The sequence below is a fragment of the Protomyctophum parallelum genome (genome assembly GCF_964188405.1).
Source record: "Protomyctophum parallelum genome assembly, chromosome: 12".
NCBI classification, from domain to species: domain Eukaryota; kingdom Metazoa; phylum Chordata; class Actinopteri; order Myctophiformes; family Myctophidae; genus Protomyctophum; species Protomyctophum parallelum.
The window spans coordinates 8290509-8310526 of NC_139712.1; the positions used below are offsets into that span (position 1 = coordinate 8290509).

Below are 20018 nucleotides of genomic sequence, written 5' to 3' on the forward strand. Positions count from 1 at the left end.
TGTTGCCATTTTATCGTTGTGCCTCGATCACACCGAGATCGCATTTGTTAGCCAATTCATTTCACGTCGGGTCCTGTCCTGCTCACAACAATAGTCAAGGAAGTAGCTTACCTGCCGTCTGCTCTGCTTTCCGCCGTTCTTCACATGTAAATCCAGGCCAAAGTTTTATAATCAGTTTTATGACAGTGGTCACGCTTGGTGCGCATTCTTGTCTTGGCTGTGTAGTAGTAGGCTACTAGTCAATATGTGGACGTAATATAGATTCAAGGCAGCAGGATTAAAAGTATACACTGCGACTAGTTTGTCCACAGTGTAGAGTAGGAGAGTGGTGACACGCTTTGTATAGTTCCAAACATTGTTCCTTTGGCTGGAACTATCCCATTGAGATAGAACGAGCACTTCCGCATTCCATTGTTTCCAAGGGAGTCAACACTAGTGTCGCCACTATTACTAAATTACTCTGAGTATGTCCGCATCGTCTGTCAGGCATGTTGCCACGTCTGCACATTATAAGCGTCTTGGGCTTGTTTTATTTAAGTCACTTGCCGGGTGAACGTTGTTGTTTAAACCTGCGGTTAATTTGAAGCACCCTCAGTTTAATATGATGATAAACTTATTTGACGTTGTTGGATTGTTTTCATAATGATTCAAGATAGATTTTGCGGCTTGTTTTTGCGGACCTGGCTGCTTGTCTCTTCCAATAAGGCAACACAAGTTCTCTGATCAGAATGAAACGTCCAATGCAGCATCAGTCAGAAGTAAATGGAGTTGACCAGAGCATCTGAGGGAGCAGTGAGGTTGCTCTTGGTTGCATAGGCCCACATGGCACCTGGGTCCCAAGGAACATTTCAGTGTGAATCGTACCGTATCATGCGCCTAGTGTTGGGCAGAGCCATGCTGGATATTTTTTATTTTTATTTTTGGCTGGAGGAATCAATATCATGCCAATTGATTCATGCTAACTATCTATAAACTAATTGATCCTGCTATTTAAGTAAATGATTTACCTGGCTATAAGGTGGATGCTTGCACATTCAGGAATATCAACAATTATTTTTAATTAGTAGGCCTATTATGAGGTATTCAGGAGGCTAATTGATAGGGAAATTAATTATCTGGAATATGTATTGCAACTATTACCAGTTGTCAAGCACAGTTCAATGTAAGCGGTCTGCAGCTAGAGGATTAAAAAATTCCCAGAAATTACTTTGGCTCAGTTACATTGGGGTCCTCCTTTTCAATTAATCAGATGCAGAAGTGCTCACGATGGTTAGAATTACAATTTACAATTTAGGCATTTAGCAGACGCTCTTAATCCAGAGCGACTTACATTTAGGCAAGAACAAAAGCATGGGAATACATCACATAAAAGCATTTATCATGAAACATGCGTAAGCTAAGAAGGTAACAGTGGAATATCTATATGATGAAACTATACATACACTATACATAATAAACTATACATATTCACTACTATGCTATACATATGTACTATGGCGTGCTATGACTATATACAATACAATTATAGTGCTGTCTACATAACATGCTATAAGTCTAAGTCAAATGCTATCTAAGCCAACAGAAATTCTATCTAAGGGGTTAGGGTAAGTGCTATGGGCCATGATGGAGTCTGAATAGGTGGGTTTTCAGGCAGAATGTGCTCGTGCTCGTGCTCATGAATGGAGAAACAGTCTATGGTACGGACGCACGGGATATAGGCCCTATGCGGGCGCGTAAGTTCTTAGAACGATAGTGGGTGCCCCCCGCCCCGCCCCCCAGTGCGGGAGCGCACTCGTCCATTTGTTTGCATTGCACAGTGCGCTCAGTGCGCTATTTCCGAACGCGCCCATTGTGTCAGTGGATGCTTCAGGCCTCAAGCTCCCCCGACTCGATGCCTCTATGCTTGGAGAAATGGCGGCATAGGTTACAGCAGAGCCATTTAATAGAAGAGTTACGATGAGCGGGCAGAAACCGAGCACTGTTCATGCAGCCTGAAAGGCGGACAAGTGGAGTTTTGAATACATTGTTTTCAACGAGGGCGGTGGAAATAAGCTATTTAGGCATGTGTGCAACATGACAATGTTTTAATATTATTCAGGACGACTAAAGTCTCTGTAATGTGTTTGTCGTACGATTACTACAAACAATCTAAAATAAGGGATTTAAGAATAATAAAGCTGGGTTGTTGCCTGGGTTCATGCAGTTCTGCCTACTTCTGTCCTTCTACCCATTTGTAGAAGAAGAGCCGCGCCATTGAACTGGCCCCATGAAGTTAACGGAGTTTTCGTAACTCTGTCTTACTCTATGGGTCTGTTTTACAGGTAAGTACATATGGTGCGCCAGGGAAGTGTTTAACATAAAATAAAACGCACAGTCTGTCTTAAAGACAGGAATTGGCTCATTGCTAACATTTCTGCTATGCTTAGCCCAGGAACAGAGGCGTAGTGTTTTTCCTATGCTCGGCCCAGGAAAAGAGGTATGGCGTTACCGCGTTGCTAACACTGCTGCTAAATGATTGATTTGAATTATATCAGCGTTACGGTTTAGATGACACTACACTCTGTGACTGAAGCTAACTTGCTTTAACGTCAACTTTAGCTATATCCATGTCATTTTAAAGCGATTCATAGCCTGTTCTCATACTGCTTCTGTTTCCATTTCCTGAGCGACAGCCCTTTATACTGATGAGATGAACCTTGGATGCTGGGAAGGTCCTCCCTGTGGGTTGCCGCATACAGTCTTCATCGCAGCTGCAGCCATTATCGGATAGGCTCACATTGGTGGTATACATGGATCTGCTGCTACTGAAACCATGAGGCAGGTCATCAGTTAATCAATCTGCATCTTCACCTAGGCTGCATTGGTTCTATTAATTCTATATTCACATGCAGTCGCTCAGCCACTTAAGTAGTGTTTCGGTTGAAACATCTGTATCCTTGATATGTTGACATGGACGCAGCTCCTTCTACGGTCTTGGGGGAAGAGTACGAAGGGAGATGGGTTGCAGCTAAATGGCAGAATTTAATACTTGCCGGCAGATGTAAGTCTTCCGTGTTATTTGAGCTACAGTACCTTATAAGCAGCGGTGGCATGCTTTTGGTCGGATAAAACCTGGAATGGGAAACAGATCAGTCATAATGAAGGGATCTGCATCACCCATCAATAAGGACACTCCTCTGTTCCATCTATCGACACGTTACTCAGTGGTATAACTTGGACCTGTGTTATGGATTATTTCATTCTAAGAGCTGTTCTAATTCCAGGTTCGTCAACGTAGAGATGCTTGTCCTGTTTAATTTCATGTTCTAGCTCAGAGGCCATGCTGATAGTTTCGAAGCTGCCTGGTAACCTTCAATCAAACCATGGTAAATGATTCCTGCCTTCTCTTAATTGCAGCTGCAAGCTCATGAGGTTACAGTATGTTTGCCAAATCATCATAAAACCTACGACTCTGCAGGGTCCTATTCATCTTTTCAAGTTGCTTTCTGGGTATCCTATCATAGTAGTGCTTTTAGTTAATTGTTTTAAATCTCAAAGGCATTTTAACTGGCATTCAGCTTTACTCCAGATATTTCAGTGAGTAATCTACTGGCAATCCTATAATAGTTTTTTTTTTACTTTTTTTTTTTTTTTTACTTTTTATGTGGTGAATCCTATGCATGATATTTCCACTTCTGACTTTGCTTGGATGCCCACCATTAAATCACTCAAAACAACTAATTTCATTAAGGTATATCTGTGACAGCAACTAACACTGGTCTTTGTCCTTTCTCTTCCATGCCTCGTTTTCTGCCATGCTGTCCATCCGCAATGTCATGAGCCCCATTCATGATGGATTCCGGGAAGCCATGGCCGGTCCTGCAAAAGCTGCTTCTTCTGTGTCAAGGCTGTGGGCTGCCTCCTAATCGCTACACGTCACACTCTTTAGGATCGGCACAGCAGCACCAAAAGTTCCAAATGCTACACTCTACAAGCTTTGGGCTGGTGGTCTTCTGCAGCTGATGAAAGCTATATGCTCTGCTAAACTCGAATGCATTTTTCAGGCTCAGAACTAATGAGCTCTGAATTATGTTGGTTACGTTGCTGCTGCTACATGTATATTCATTATTTTGCTCCTTTTGCTGCAGGATATTATTAATACTCTTAAAACTGTTTTTCTGCATGATCTTTCTGTTTCTTAGGCCGGTGGTCCTCTGCTGCTTACGAAAGCTATGCATGCAGTGTTGCCGCATCATGATCATGCATTCATCCTCCTGCTTGCTTGCTTGCTGCTGCTTTATTGTATACTGTGCGCTGCTGTATACAAAGTGCTCACCCACCTCCACCCCAGCTACCACCTGTCGTTTTGGATCTACTGTTTAGGTACGGGGGATTCAGAGTCCCTATGGTCGGGACTGATGCGCTTGACCTGAAGCAGATCCAATACATCGCCAAACCATAATAAATATATTGCATTGGTTATCTTATATTCAATAAATATATATATTACATCCTCCTTGAGTTGTCTGACTGAAGTACTGCACGCAGCATTCTGGTGTAACACCCATCTAGAGACTTCTGCAGAGTTGGCTTCAGGGTCCAGCACTCACTGCCGTATAGGAGAACATACTACCGTTGTGTATAAAAAGCAGTTTGGTTTGACACTGACCACCAACCTGCCACTGACCACCAACCTGCCACTGACCACCAACCTGCCACTAACCACTACTGACCACCAACCTATCACTGACCACCAACCTGCCACTGACCACCAACCTGCCACTGACCACCAACCTGCCACTGACCACCAACCTGCCACTGACAACCAACCTGCCACTGACAACCAACCTGCCACTGACCACCAACCTGCCACTGACCACCAACCTGCCACTAACCACCACTCACCACCAACCTGCCACTGACCACCAACCTGCCACTGACCACCAACCTGCCACTGACCACCAACCTGCCACTGAACACCACTGACCACCAACCTGCCACTGACCACCACTGACCACCAACATGCCACTGGCCACCAACCTGCCACTGACCACCATCCTGCCACTAACCACCACTGACCACCAACCTGCCACTGACCACCAATATGGCACTGACCACCAACCTGCCACTGACCACCAGCTTGCCACTGACCACCAACCTGCCACTAACCACCACTGACCACCAACCTGCCACTGACGTACTGAAGTACTGCACGCAGCATTCTGGTGTAGCACCCGTCTAGAGACTTCTGCAGAGTTGGCTTCAGGCTTCAGGGTCCAGCACTCACTGCCGTATAGGAGAACAGACTACCGTTGTGTAGAAAAAGCTGAGTTTGGTTTGACACTGACCACCAACTTGCCACTGACCACCAACCTGCCACTAACCACTACTGAACACCAACCTGTCACTGACCACCAACCTGCCACTGACCACCAACCTGCCACTAACCACCAACCTGCCAGTAACCACTACTGACCACCAACCTGTCACTGACCACCACTGACCACCAACCTGCCACTGACCACCAACCTGCCACTGACCACCAACCTGCCACTAACCACTACTGACCACCAACCTGTCACTGACCACCAACCTGCCACTGACCACCAACCTGCCACTGACCACCAACCTGCCACTGACCACCAACATTCCACTGACCACCAACCTGCCACTGACCACCAACCTGCCACTAACCACCACTGACCACCAACCTGCCACTAACCACCAACCTGCCACTAACCACCACTGACCACCAACCTGCCACTGACCACCAACCTGCCACTGACCACCAACGTGCCACTAACCACCACTGACCACCAACCTGCCACTGACCACCACTGACCACCAACCTGCCACTGGCCACCAACCTGCCACTGACCACCAACCTGCCACTAACCACCACTGACCACCAACCTGCCACTGACCACCACTGACCACCAACCTGCCACTGGCCACCAACCTGCCACTGACCACCATCCTGCCACTAACCACCACTGACCACCAATCTGGCACTGACCACCAACCTGCCACTGACCACCAGCTTGCCACTGACCACCAACCTGCCACTAACCACCACTGACCACCAACCTGCCACTGACCACCAACCTGCCACTGACCACCAACCTGCCACTAACCACCACTGACCACCAACCTGCCACTGACCACCAACCTGCCACTGACCACCAACCTGCCACTGACCACCACTGACCACCAACCTGCCACTGACCACCACTGACCACCAACCTGCCACTGGCCACCAACCTGCCACTGACCACCATCCTGCCACTAACCACCACTGACCACCAACCTGCCACTGACCACCAATCTGGCACTGACCACCAACCTGCCACTGACCACCAGCTTGCCACTGACCACCAACCTGCCACTAACCACCACTGACCACCAACCTGCCACTGACGTACTGAAGTACTGCACGCAGCATTCTGGTGTAGCACCCGTCTAGAGACTTCTGCAGAGTTGGCTTCAGGCTTCAGGGTCCAGCACTCACTGCCGTATAGGAGAACAGACTACCGTTGTGTAGAAAAAGCTGAGTTTGGTTTGACACTGACCACCAACCTGCCACTGACCACCAACCTGCCACTAACCACTACTGACCACCAACCTGTCACTGACCACCAACCTGCCACTGACCACCAACCTGCCACTAACCACTACTGACCACCAACCTGTCACTGACCACCAACCTGCCACTGACCACCAACCTGCCACTGACCACCAACCTGCCACTAACCACTACTGACCACCAACCTGTTACTGACCACCAACCTGCCACTGACCACCAACCTGCCACTGACCACCAACCTGCCACTGACCACCAACATTCCACTGACCACCAACCTGCCACTGACCACCAACCTGCCACTAACCACCACTGACCACCAACCTGCCACTAACCACCAACCTGCCACTAACCACCACTGACCACCAACCTGCCACTGACCACCAACCTGCCACTAACCACCACTGACCACCAACCTGCCACTGACCACCAACCTGCCACTAACCAACAACCTGCCACTGACCACCAACCTGCCACAGACCACCAACCTGCCACTGACCACCAACCTGCCACTAACCACCACTGACCACCAACCTGCCACTGACCACCAACCTGCCACTGACCACCAACCTGCCACTAACCACCACTGACCACCAACCTGCCACTGACCACCAACCTGCCACTGACCACCAACCTGCCACTGACCACCAACCTGCCACTAACCACTACTGACCACCAACCTGCCACTGACCACCACTGACCACCAACCTGCCACTGACCACCAACCTGCCACTAACCACCACTGACCACCAACCTGCCACTGACCACCAACCTGCCACTGACCACCACTGACCACCAACCTGCCACTGGCCACCAACCTGCCACTGACCACCATCCTGCCACTAACCACCACTGACCACCAACCTGCCACTGACCACCAATCTGGCACTGACCACCAACCTGCCACTGACCACCAGCTTGCCACTGACCACCAACCTGCCACTAACCACCACTGACCACCAACCTGCCACTGACCACCAACCTGCCACTGACCACCAACCTGCCACTGACCACCAACCTGCCACTAACCACCACTGACCACCAACCTGCCACTGACCACCAACCTGCCACTGACCACCAACCTGCCACTGACCACCACTGACCACCAACCTGCCACTGACCACCACTGACCACCAACCTGCCACTGGCCACCAACCTGCCACTGACCACCATCCTGCCACTAACCACCACTGACCACCAACCTGCCACTGACCACCAATCTGGCACTGACCACCAACCTGCCACTGACCACCAGCTTGCCACTGACCACCAACCTGCCACTAACCACCACTGACCACCAACCTGCCACTGACGTACTGAAGTACTGCACGCAGCATTCTGGTGTAGCACCCGTCTAGAGACTTCTGCAGAGTTGGCTTCAGGCTTCAGGTTCCAGCACTCACTGCCGTATAGGAGAACAGACTACCGTTGTGTAGAAAAAGCTGAGTTTGGTTTGACACTGACCACCAACCTGCCACTGACCACCAACCTGCCACTAACCACTACTGACCACCAACCTGTCACTGACCACCAACCTGCCACTGACCACCAACCTGCCACTAACCACTACTGACCACCAACCTGTTACTGACCACCAACCTGCCACTGACCACCAACCTGCCACTGACCACCAACCTGCCACTGACCACCAACATTCCACTGACCACCAACCTGCCACTGACCACCAACCTGCCACTAACCACCACTGACCACCAACCTGCCACTAACCACCAACCTGCCACTAACCACCACTGACCACCAACCTGCCACTGACCACCAACCTGCCACTAACCAACAACCTGCCACTGACCACCAACCTGCCACAGACCACCAACCTGCCACTGACCACCAACCTGCCACTAACCACCACTGACCACCAACCTGCCACAGACCACCAACCTGCCACTGACCACCAACCTGCCACTAACCACCACTGACCACCAACCTGCCACTAACCACCAACCTGCCACTAACCACCACTGACCACCAACCTGCCACTGACCACCAACCTGCCACTAACCACCACTGACCACCAACCTGCCACTGACCACCAACCTGCCACTGACCACCAACCTGCCACTGACCACCAACCTGCCACTAACCACCACTGACCACCAACCTGCCACTGACCACCACTGACCACCAACCTGCCACTGACCACCACTGACCACCAACCTGCCACTGACCACCAACCTGCCACTGGCCACCAACCTGCCACTGACCACCATCCTGCCACTAACCACCACTGACCACCAACCTGCCACTGACCACCACTGACCACCAACCTGCCACTGACCACCAACTTGCCACTAACCACCACTGACCACCAACCTGCCACTGACCACCAACCTGCCACTGACCACCAACCTGCCACTAACCACCACTGACCACCAACCTGACACTGACCACCAACCTGTCACTGACCACCACTGACCACCAACCTGCCACTGACCACCAACCTGCCACTAACCACCACTGACCACCAACCTGCCACTGACCACCAACCTGCCACTGACCACCAACCTGCCACTAACCCCCACTGACCACCAACCTGACACTGACCACCAACCTGACACTGACCACCACTGACCACCAACCTGACACTGACCACCAACCTGACACTGACCACCAACCTGACACTAACCACCAACCTGACACTGACCACCAACCTGACACTGACCACCACTATTTTCAAATGGCCGGAATTTATATAAGGCTGAAGTGGTTAATGTATGTTTTGTAATAATAATCAAAATCTACAAAGTAACTAAAGTTTCCAAATAAATGTAGAGGAGTAAAAGTACAATATTGGGATTTGGGATGTAGTGCAGTAGAAGTAAAAGCATTGGAAATGACAAATACAAATACCTCAAAATTTAACTTAAGTACAGTACTTCAGTAACTCTAGTTTGTTACTTTCCACCACTGATACCTATGTATGTTAAGCCCTGCCTCTGTGTGTGCCTAAAGGCCCAGATCGGTGTTGTGAAAGATTACGTAATGTCGTCATCTGGCACAGGGGACGGCACTGCATGGGTATAAAACCTAACAACTGGACACTGGATGGAGAAGGTGGGAGGGGTTGTTAGACAGAGGAGGACAGTCATGAGGGCTTCTTTAGACATACAACTGTTTTCATACTTGATGATGTTCGCTTCCTTCTCTCCTTTGTCTTCATCCTCTTCCTCTTCTTGTGAGTTCCAGGCACCGTTAAAACATGGCGGAATGTACAAGGCTGGAGATGTGCTTCTGGGTGGTTTGTTTCCATTCCACGTCTCCTCTGTGTTCCCTGAGCTGACGTTCACACAGTCCAAGGAACAGAATCCCTCCTGCAGTCGGTGAGTATCACAAAGACAACACCAACCTTGTTTTGATGTATAGAAACATGATTAGTTGATGTGTATATTTCTACAAAGATATAGGCTGTCGGGTGGAAACCTTCTCAGAACATGTGTTTGGATGGATCTAGGGTAGTTATTATTTAGTCACAAGCACTTTCACCTAAATATTTTCTTCAAAAATAGCAAAAAATAATTTGTCACACTGTAGTATGCCAAATAACTAATTTATTAAACAAAAACAGAACGTTTAAATATGGAGATACAAGGTTTCTGACTGACAGCAATGATATTCAAGGCTACAGTGTAATTGTGTGTGTTAGTTTTCGCATGTCGGTGTTCAATGGTGCACAGACCATGGCTTTTGCCATCACTGAGATCAACAGAGACCCCAGCCTGCTCCCCAATGTGACTCTGGGATACCGTTGCTATGACACCTGTTTAACGCTTGGAGTTGCAGTCCCTGCAGCGTTGTCACTGATCAGTGGGAGAGAGGAGCAGTTTACACTGGATCAGAGCTGTGTTGGGTCTCCTCCAGTACTTGGAATTGTGGGTCCTAGTACCTCAAAAAGTTCTATTACCCTCTCTAGAATATTAGGTGTATACAGAGTGCCCATGGTAAGTTTCCTATCCCCTTTCACAATAGCCTATTTTATTTAATTTTGATTACTTGGCTATTTGCAAATCTATAATATGATAAATATAAAATGTTGTCTTTTTGGAGTTTGAAAGACATAATCGTTGCTGTCGAGAAGAAACCTTGTGTCTCCATATTTCAACTTGTAATGCTTTTTTAATGCCCTATGAATGCCACAGACGAAAAACAGTCTTAAGTCCACACTATTGATCCATAATGTATAAATGATTGATAAGGGTTCAGGACAACGAGGCCTTTTTGTGGAGGGGTCAGAATGAAATTTGGACTTAGACTGTTTTTCGTCTGTGGTACTCATTTCTTCATTATGCTAATGTTAGACAAAAGTATCAAACACAGCTGATCAACAAGGTCACAGTGTGACATGTTCTGAGCTTGTAGTCTGCAATTCTGTCTTTTTTCCCCCTTTTTTGTTTTAAGTGAAAGTGGTAAGTAACTGCACTTAGCCTGTGTTTTACAGGTCTGTTGGTTCATGGTACAGCATCAATCACCTCTGTACAATTAGAGCCTGTCCTTAAAGAAAAGGCAGGTAAACTAAATAGACCTACAGATGTGCCATTCCAACTCTTCACACTTTACTGATCTTTTCTTGAACGTTTCTGAAAATGCATGTTTTCCCTGCAGGTTTAATTCACCGATTAGCCTAATGTTAATGCTACTGCTTTGCTACTGAAAAGAAGTGTCCAGCAGAGGAACAATATCTATTCAGGATCATTTAAATATAACATATTGACATATGCCCCCTTACTGAACTGTTCTGTTTCTGACAATGCACTGCATTCTACTGAATTCCCAATGGCAGGACATGTAAAGTTCTCAAACAGCACATCCAAATCTCTCTGGCCAGCATCCTCTCCATAGTATTGGAAATAATCATGTTTGTACGTCTGGAAATGTTTGTCTTTATTGCAGATAACCAGTTCAGATTAAAAAATAAATCCGGCACAGTGCAATTTTTGCAATTAAGGAAATGATTGCCAGATACAATATTTCCACTATCTTCTTATGCTAAATTGAAACTTCTTGAGCTTTTGACATGATAAACCAAACTGTTTCAGAAGCTGGTTGTGGCACATCTAAGCACATTGTGTAGAGAACAGGGTAAGATGAACCACTTTTTGCTTAAGTTGTCCTGGAAGCAAGGCAAAATTAGATGGCAGTAAAATCTAATGATCTACCCATATTTCAGGATGTCTTCTATCAATTGAAATGATGAGTAAGCATCTATGACAAAGGGCCATGAAAATATGACCTTTTTAAAAAAAGTGGTCATGTGGCTCAACTTGCCCCAGGTAAGGGGTAAGTTGATCCAAGTCGAGGGGCAAGTCGAACCACATGATATTTTAATGTTAAAAGCTTAAACTTGAACAGATAATGTATTCAACTTATCAATAATAATATAATAACAGTTTTCCCTTTAGCAAATAGTCTTATTTACCGTATATTACCAAATAGTAGCCCAGGCTGTAATATGCAAAATCGATTCGGACCCCGGGCGTTTATAAGGAGCCGGGCCGTTATTTGCCATAGGCTGTTATTTATTTTTGCACCGGCCTGCACAAGGCCATTATTTGGTTTCAGTATATACATACAGTAACATGAAGTGCAAATAATAATAATAAAAAAACAAAGCTACAGTACATACAGTAAAGCGTTTACAAGTATACTGTACAAAACAACATATAATAATACTGTACAAGTGTACAGGGTTCCTACCGCCATGAAATTCAGTGAATTATTTTTCATTTTAAAATACAGGCCTAGAAAAGCTCATTTGGAATTAAAATGTTTGGATATCATTTCATAAATAGCAACCTAACAACATAGTGTTAGTTACTTTTTTACATCTGTTCGTTTTTCCATCTTGTGTTGCATGGGATGCATTACTCTACTCAGCATGTACAGTAATAATCCACATATTTTTCTTAATCCAGAGCGATTTACATTAAGCAAGAACAAAAAGCATCGCAATACATCACATACATAAAAAGTAGTTATCATGAATCATGCGTAAACTAAGAACGTAACAGTGGAATATCTATATAATGGGACTATGCATGTATACTCTATAGTGCTATGTCTACATGAACATGCTATAAGTCTACATAAAATGCTATCTATAGTCTACATAAAAAATGTCGGGGCTAGGGCAAGTGCTAAGTGCCATGATGGAGTCTGAAGAGATGGATTTTCAGACCACGGCGGAAGATTGGGAGTGCGGCTGCAGTTCTGATTGTAATGGGAAGTGGATTACATAGTTTTGGAGCCAGAAGTGTTTGGAACGTGTGGAGCGTTGTCCCGGCGTTTTTAGTGAAGGTACTTCCAGCTTCCCTGCGTTGGCTGATCTGAGCGCTCGGGAGGGTTTGTAGGGTTCTATCGGACTTGCAAGATATGGGGGTGCCATACCTTTGGTTGCTTTAAATGCTAGCATCAGAGTCAATGGAGGGAGCGGAGAAGGTGGGAGTAGTGGGATAATTTTGGCTGGTTGAAGACCAAAATGAGGCTTCATTCACAACATGTGAAGAGAACATATAACGAACAGATTATCACAGGTAATAAAGTAAGTGGTTAATACTAAGTTGTCAGGCCATACAACATACAATAACTAAAATCTTGTTCAAAACAATGAAAATAACTAATATTATACTTTAATTCTTGGCCGCAGATACATTAATCAGGGGCAGCGGGTTGAGTAGCACTGCCCTGAGGGTACCAGACGCACTGTTGAATACCTACAGTCCAGTTCTATTGGTCTGTTCCTCGCTGACATCTATAGGTACCTTTCAAAGATCTAGTACATTACAGAATAGATATTTTGTATTTGTTTTTATTCTGTTTTTCCAGATAAGTTACTATGCTGGTTGTTCCTGTCTGAGCGACCGGACTCAGTTCCCATCCTTCTTCAGAACAATGCCAAGTTTTGTCTTCCAGGTGAACTTCTATAACAATAGATGTGTTGGTATCTAATAGTTCATGTTTCAGAAACTGGAATACTCAAACCCATGGGGTGGGCAACTTTGATGTAGGAGAGGGCCACTATATTTCTACACTCACTCCAGAGGGCCGCTATATTTCTACACTCACTCCAGAGAGCCACTATAGTTCCACACTCACTCCAGAGGGCCGCTATATTTTTACACTCACTCCAGAGGGCCACTATAGTTCCACACTCACTCCAGAGGGCCACGATATTTCTACACTCACTCCAGAGGGCCGCTATATCTCTACACTCACTCCAGAGGGCCACTATAGTTCCACACTCACTCCAGAGGGCCGCTATATTTTTACACTCACTCCAGAGGGCCACTATAGTTCCACACTCACTCCAGAGGGCCACTATAATTCTACACTCACTCCAGAAGGCCACTATATATTTCTACACTCACTCCAGAGGGCCACTATATTTCTACACTCACTCCAGAAGGCCACTATATATTTCTACACTCACTCCACAGGGCCAATATATTTCTACACTCACTCCAGAGGGCCACTGTATTTCCACACTAACTCCAGAGGGCCACTATATTTCTACAGACTCCTGAATTATTATTTGCTATTTTTGCTAAGGATTTGAGTATTTCAGGATTTGCTAATCCTGAAAATTAGGTCTAACTTTTTTATTTAATTTCATATTACATTTATTTATACTTATGTTAACTTAAAACAAACATACTTAAATTCAAATGCATTGGACATAAAAAGACAATTTAAATTGTTTTTTTTTAAATTCATAGGTTTTTATTGTTCATACTAGTAGCAGTTGGTCACAACATACAATATCTCGCCTATGGGAGAAAATAAAAATTAGGGGGTACATTTTTTTTTAGTTTGTTCCCTAGAGGACAACCTCCTACCTCCCACCCACCCCCCGCCCGACAATGACACAATTTAAATTGTAATTATGCTACTAATATTGACCATTATAGATATAATTAAAGCGGGTCATGTTTGCATGTTTGGAATTGTAACAGCTGAAATCAATAATATAATGGTATTCCAATATTAACCTGCAGGCCACATAAGTGAACACGGGGGCCGCATGTGGCCCCTGGGCCGCCGTTTGCTCATGTACTGTATGATCTAACCTAAGTACATTTCCGTCCATTTCTCATCCACTCAGGTGCGAGCTATGCTCCATACTATGAGGTGGTTCGAGTGGACCTGGGTAGGACTGTTGTTCAGTGATGATGATGCTGGCCGTGACGCCGCCCGATTGTTCCAGTCTGGCCTGGACCAGTCTGGTCTGGGTTGTGTGGCTTATTCAGAGGCTCTGCCCTTCCACAATGACCTGGATAAACTCCAGAGGATCGTCACTGTGATGAAGACGTCCACAGCTCGGGTGGTCATTATGTTTGGATACGGGCCCTATATGCATAATGTCTTGGATGAGGTTTGTGTTACGATACATCTGTGGAGTATGTTAATTTAGGGATTCGTAATTAGAAGAATCTAAAATGAGAATGTATTGAAAGAAAGACATGTCTTTCATTTATTTCAAAACGATTAACAGGTGGTTAAGCAGAATGTGATAGGTCTGCTATGGATCTTACCTGCCACTTCAGCTTGGTGGGGAGATAATCATCTCCAGTCTCCTCACTACCTGCCATACCTCAGAGGCACCCTGGGTTTTGCCATCCGTCGTGGAGAGATACCAGGTTTGAAGGACTTCTTGTTAAAAATACGTCCTGACAATGACCATGAGGATAACATAGTAAGTATTTGTTTAATTGTATGTCTATAGTTACATGTCTCATTGAATTGAATAATGAGACACAGGACCACAATGGACACAATTAAGCCCTTAGGACATTTTGTGTTATCCTTTTTGCACCACTGTATTATTTGCAAACTGTGAATGAAGTGAATAATCAATAGGCTTACATTAATCAATTAATTGTATTTAAAGGTATTCTTATGAATTAATTGTGTTCTTTCAGGTGAGGCAGTTTTGGGAACGCACATTTCAGTGTAAATTTTCACCCCTTCCACCAGAGTGGGTGGACGCTGGTGGAAGGGTGTGTACTGGACAAGAGGACCTGGGAACGGCAGAAACTAAATTTTTGGATGTGTCTGACCTCAGGTCAGAGTACAATGTGTACAAGGCTGTGTATGCTCTGGCCCACGCCCTCCATGAAATGTTGCAGTGTGTGCCAGGAAGAGGGCCTTTCCCTGGGCACAGCTGTGCCAGTTTGCAGACAATACAGCCATGGCAGGTGGGATATTAATTCAGTTAACCTGTAGGATTATTTTTATTTATTGATTATTTGCACATTTAAAAACACATTTGAAACAACAACATATTATTGGGTTGTGCAGGTGAGACTTAGAAAACAGTATAGTTTATAACAGTTTATAACGTTAATCTCACCATATTTAAAATAAATCATAACAATCAAAACAATCAAATGTGAATTATTTTGCAACATTCATAATATAACAATGGATAGATGCACAGTTTAAATGAAAAAAAAAATACATATTAGTAGAAAATAATGTATGTGGGTGGGTGACGTGACATGGTGTCCCTGGCTGTCCTTAGTGTCACTCATGTATAAATAAGAAATATATTTGTCAAAAACCTTCTGAATATTGTGCAGGACATTATGGTCCATGTGAACATACTCAAGATTAAAACATTTCATTCCTCATTTCTTCAGAATTGTCAACCAAACACAGCAAAACTCATATGGTGCGACTGTCCTGGCCTTGTTTCTCAAAGTAGGAACTTAAATAAAACTAAGGAAAAAAATGCTAAAATTCTTTAAAAAAATCCATAAATATAATATATATGTCTATTTGTGAGCCTAATCTTTTCAAAGTCAAAGCATAATGTTTTCAGTCATTTCTGATCAAAAATAGTTTGTCCCCCAAACCAAAATCATATTGTGTGACACCATTTTGGGAAATTTCAACAGGCAATTGTTTACACACCCATTGGGATAGAGAGGTACTTCTTCAGTAAGGCTGTTCAGCACTTGCATTACAATAGCATGACAGGTGTCTGTGGTGAATTATCATTTTAACATTTTCATAAAATACGATCTTGTTGGAACGCTGACAAATGCGACTCTTCCAAGTGTCTGTGGGTGTGACACCTTTTTCATTAAAAAAGCTTAAGGTATTAGATTTTTTGGTCATAATTACATGTAAATCTGTGTTGCTTTGTTATAGCTAGCATGTTGTTAGCATGCTAATGTGTAGCTAGTAGCCTCAAGGTTATGTTAAGTGCAGAAAACTGTTTTCCTGTCACGCCATATGACTTTTTTGTCACACCATATGATACAAACTGTAATTTCCTACAGATATAGCAATAAATAACAAAGTCCCATGTTTCTTTTGTCCATTTAAACATTTGTTTTAAACATTTTCACCTAAAATCTGCAACTATCCACAATAAATTGTGTTTAATTTCATTTTATTCAGTCATTGCCATGTTATTTAATGTTAAAGCAATTTTCCTGTTGCTGTTTTTCCTGAGTAATTGTTTAATCAATCTGTAAAGTTCAGTACTCACTAATAAGTAGGTTAAAACACAGTTTGCTTTGAAAAATGAAGATATGATCATACGGTGTGACACTAAATAATTTGGTGTGACGTTCCAAATAGTGAAAAAATCATACCTTTATTAATGATGAAACCATTAATGTTTATGGATTACATAGCAAATAGTCTAAGGAAGAGTCACAAATATTTGTGTCATTTTAGAGAAAGTTTTGTCACAATAAATGCAAAATATATTGAAAGACCGATAACATGGGCCTCACATTGAGTGTTGATTACGAAAATAATATACAGATTTAATACATTTTCACAAAACTATAGTGGATCACAGGTTAGTTATGATAAAGGACTTTGATAAAGTGAGCAACTTAAGAAAGTTGTACACCCTATGACGATTTTAGGCACAAGTACAACAAAATGCTGAATAAATTCTGATTCCAATAAAATATCTAAAAACAAAATATGTTTCCATAAAGATGAGAGTGAGTAGAACAAAAGTAAATCATTTTTATTCCTGTTATTTAAAGGTTTTAAAAAAACACTTTTTTTGGGGTGTCACGTCACTGACCCATGTGTAGTGTGTAGGTGCCACGGTGTGAATCAAGAGGGTTAGGACTCAAACGCAGGACAAAGGCAGAGAGGCAGAGCAGTCGAAATTGCAGGCGGTTTATGCACCAAAATCCATACACGAGGAGAACACAAGGAGTAACAAGAACACTGGGAGTCAAAGTACTAGGAGTTCACTAGGAGCATAACACTAGTGACGTACAACAATGATCTGACAAAGAACTGAAAAAACAGGGGAGTATAAATACACAAGGAAAACAGGGCACAGGTGAACATTAATGCTCAACAAATGTGGGTGACATTATGGATATGGTTTTGTTGAAAGGCAATGCATAATGTAAAGGGTAGAGCACATGTTTTAGTAATGAGGCTGGTGGCGGAAGATAGCAACTCAGCAACAGGAACACCCCTTGCACAATGCTTAAATCCCCAAATAGTGTGTAGCGTGACTTGGGCACATAATAGGACCCTTAAGTATGTTTTTAACTTCTCTTGCTCTTCATGATTCTGCTCATCACCATTTCTAGCTTCTCTATTACCTGGAAAAGGTCAACTTCACCACATCTGGTGGTGATCGTGTATACTTTGATGAGAATGGTGATGCTTTACTAATCTTTGATGTATTGAACTGGGCGTGGCTCCCTGATGGAAGCACAAATATTCACAACGTAGGTGTGGTCAAGATGACAGCCTCCGGAGATGAAGAACTCACCCTCGATGAAGACAGAATCTTCTGGAACTTTCAATCCGCAAAAGTAATTTCAGCTTTCTAAAATGTTTAATTGAGCTCATGATGTGAATGAAATGTATAGTTAAACTAATCATTGTCACGTTCCTCTGCAGCCTCCTCGGTCGGTGTGCAGTGAGAGCTGTTCTCCTGGAACCCGTGTGGCCAGAAGGAAAGGAAAACCTGTCTGCTGCTACGACTGCATTGCTTGTTCTGAGGGAGAGTTCAGCAATGAGACAGGTAGGGTTACATAATGTAGCTACAGTATATGTACAGAAGGTTATAAGAAGATACGTGAGTGTCCTTTTAATCTTGTCCTATTTGTTAGACTCTACAGAGTGCACCGTGTGTCCAGAGGACTTCTGGTCCAGTCCCCAGCGTGACCACTGTGTGCCTAAGAGCATTGAGTTCCTGTCCTACCATGAGGCCCTGGGGATCTCCTTAACAACCATCTCATTGCTAGGAACATTTGTCTGTGCTATTGTCCTGGGGATCTTTGTTTATCATAAAGAGACGCCCATGGTCCGCGCCAACAACTCAGAACTCAGCTTCCAACTCTTGCTTTCACTCAAACTATGTTTCTTGTGCTCACTCTTGTTCATTGGTCGTCCCAGACTCTGGACTTGTCAGCTGAGGCATGCAATATTTGGGATCAGCTTTGTGCTGTGTGTCTCCTGCATCCTGGTAAAGACTATGGTGGTGCTGGCTGTGTTCAAGGCCTCCAAGCCTGGTGGTGCAGACATCATGAAGTGGTTTGGTGCCAAGCAGCAGAGAGGAACAGTTCTGATTCTTACTTCAATCCAGGCACTAATTTGTACAGTCTGGCTTGTGTCTGCCTCACCAACTCCTCATAAAAACACACAATACTATTCTGAAAAGATAGTCTATGAGTGCAATGTTGGATCAACAGTTGGTTTTGCGGTGTTACTAGGTTATATTGGCTTACTAGCACTCCTCAGTTTCCTCCTAGCATTCATGGTAAGGAATCTTCCAGACAACTTCAATGAAGCTAAGTTAATTACTTTCAGCATGTTGATCTTCTGTGCCGTGTGGATAGCCTTCATACCAGCATATATCAGTTCTCCAGGCAAATATGCAGATGTAGTGGAGGTGTTTGCTATTTTAGCATCTAGTTTGGGCATTTTGGTGGCTCTGTTTGGACCAAAGTGTTATATAATCATTTTGAAACCTGAGAGAAACACTAAGAAATCCATCATGGGTCATGGCACCAAGACGTAGAAGCAGACATTTTTAACCAATTAACTGCTCGTGACGGAACGTTCCGCCAGTTGGAATCCAACCGGCAACTGCTATTGGCCTAACGTTCCGTCTGATAAGCTTTATTGTTGATACCAAACCGGATCGCTGATTTCTTCTTTTTTGCTTGGCCTTTCCTTCTTTACATTTTACGATTTAGGTATTTAGCAGACGCTCTTAATCCAGAGTGATTTACATTAAAGACGGTAAGAAGAGCCTTATTGGCACACTCACAGAGGAGACTTTGGGCTCTGTTTTCCTCCATGCTATTGAAGCCATTTTGACCTGTGGGAACCATTCTGCAAATGTCTTCTACATCCTGACTGTTTTCTTGAAAAAGCTGTTTTTCTATGTCAGTCGTTCTCAAACACATTCATGTCACTTTTCACGATTCTTCAAAAATAGCAGACCTAC

The 20018-nt window shown here is 44.3% G+C and overlaps 1 protein-coding gene across 1 annotated transcript; it reads left to right on the top strand.

Annotated features, from left to right (window-relative positions):
• Positions 1 to 11823: 11823 nt before the first annotated feature.
• Positions 11824 to 19586, top strand: LOC310867492 (extracellular calcium-sensing receptor-like; the record flags this gene model as incomplete). Its single annotated transcript, XM_083777607.1, has 7 exons — positions 11824 to 11844; positions 14673 to 14942; positions 15141 to 15263; positions 15490 to 15765; positions 18148 to 18375; positions 18464 to 18587; positions 18676 to 19586. The coding sequence occupies 7 exons, from the start codon at positions 11824 to 11826 to the stop codon at positions 19584 to 19586; spliced, it is 1953 nt and encodes a 650-aa protein (XP_083633733.1).
• Positions 19587 to 20018: the final 432 nt, after the last annotated feature.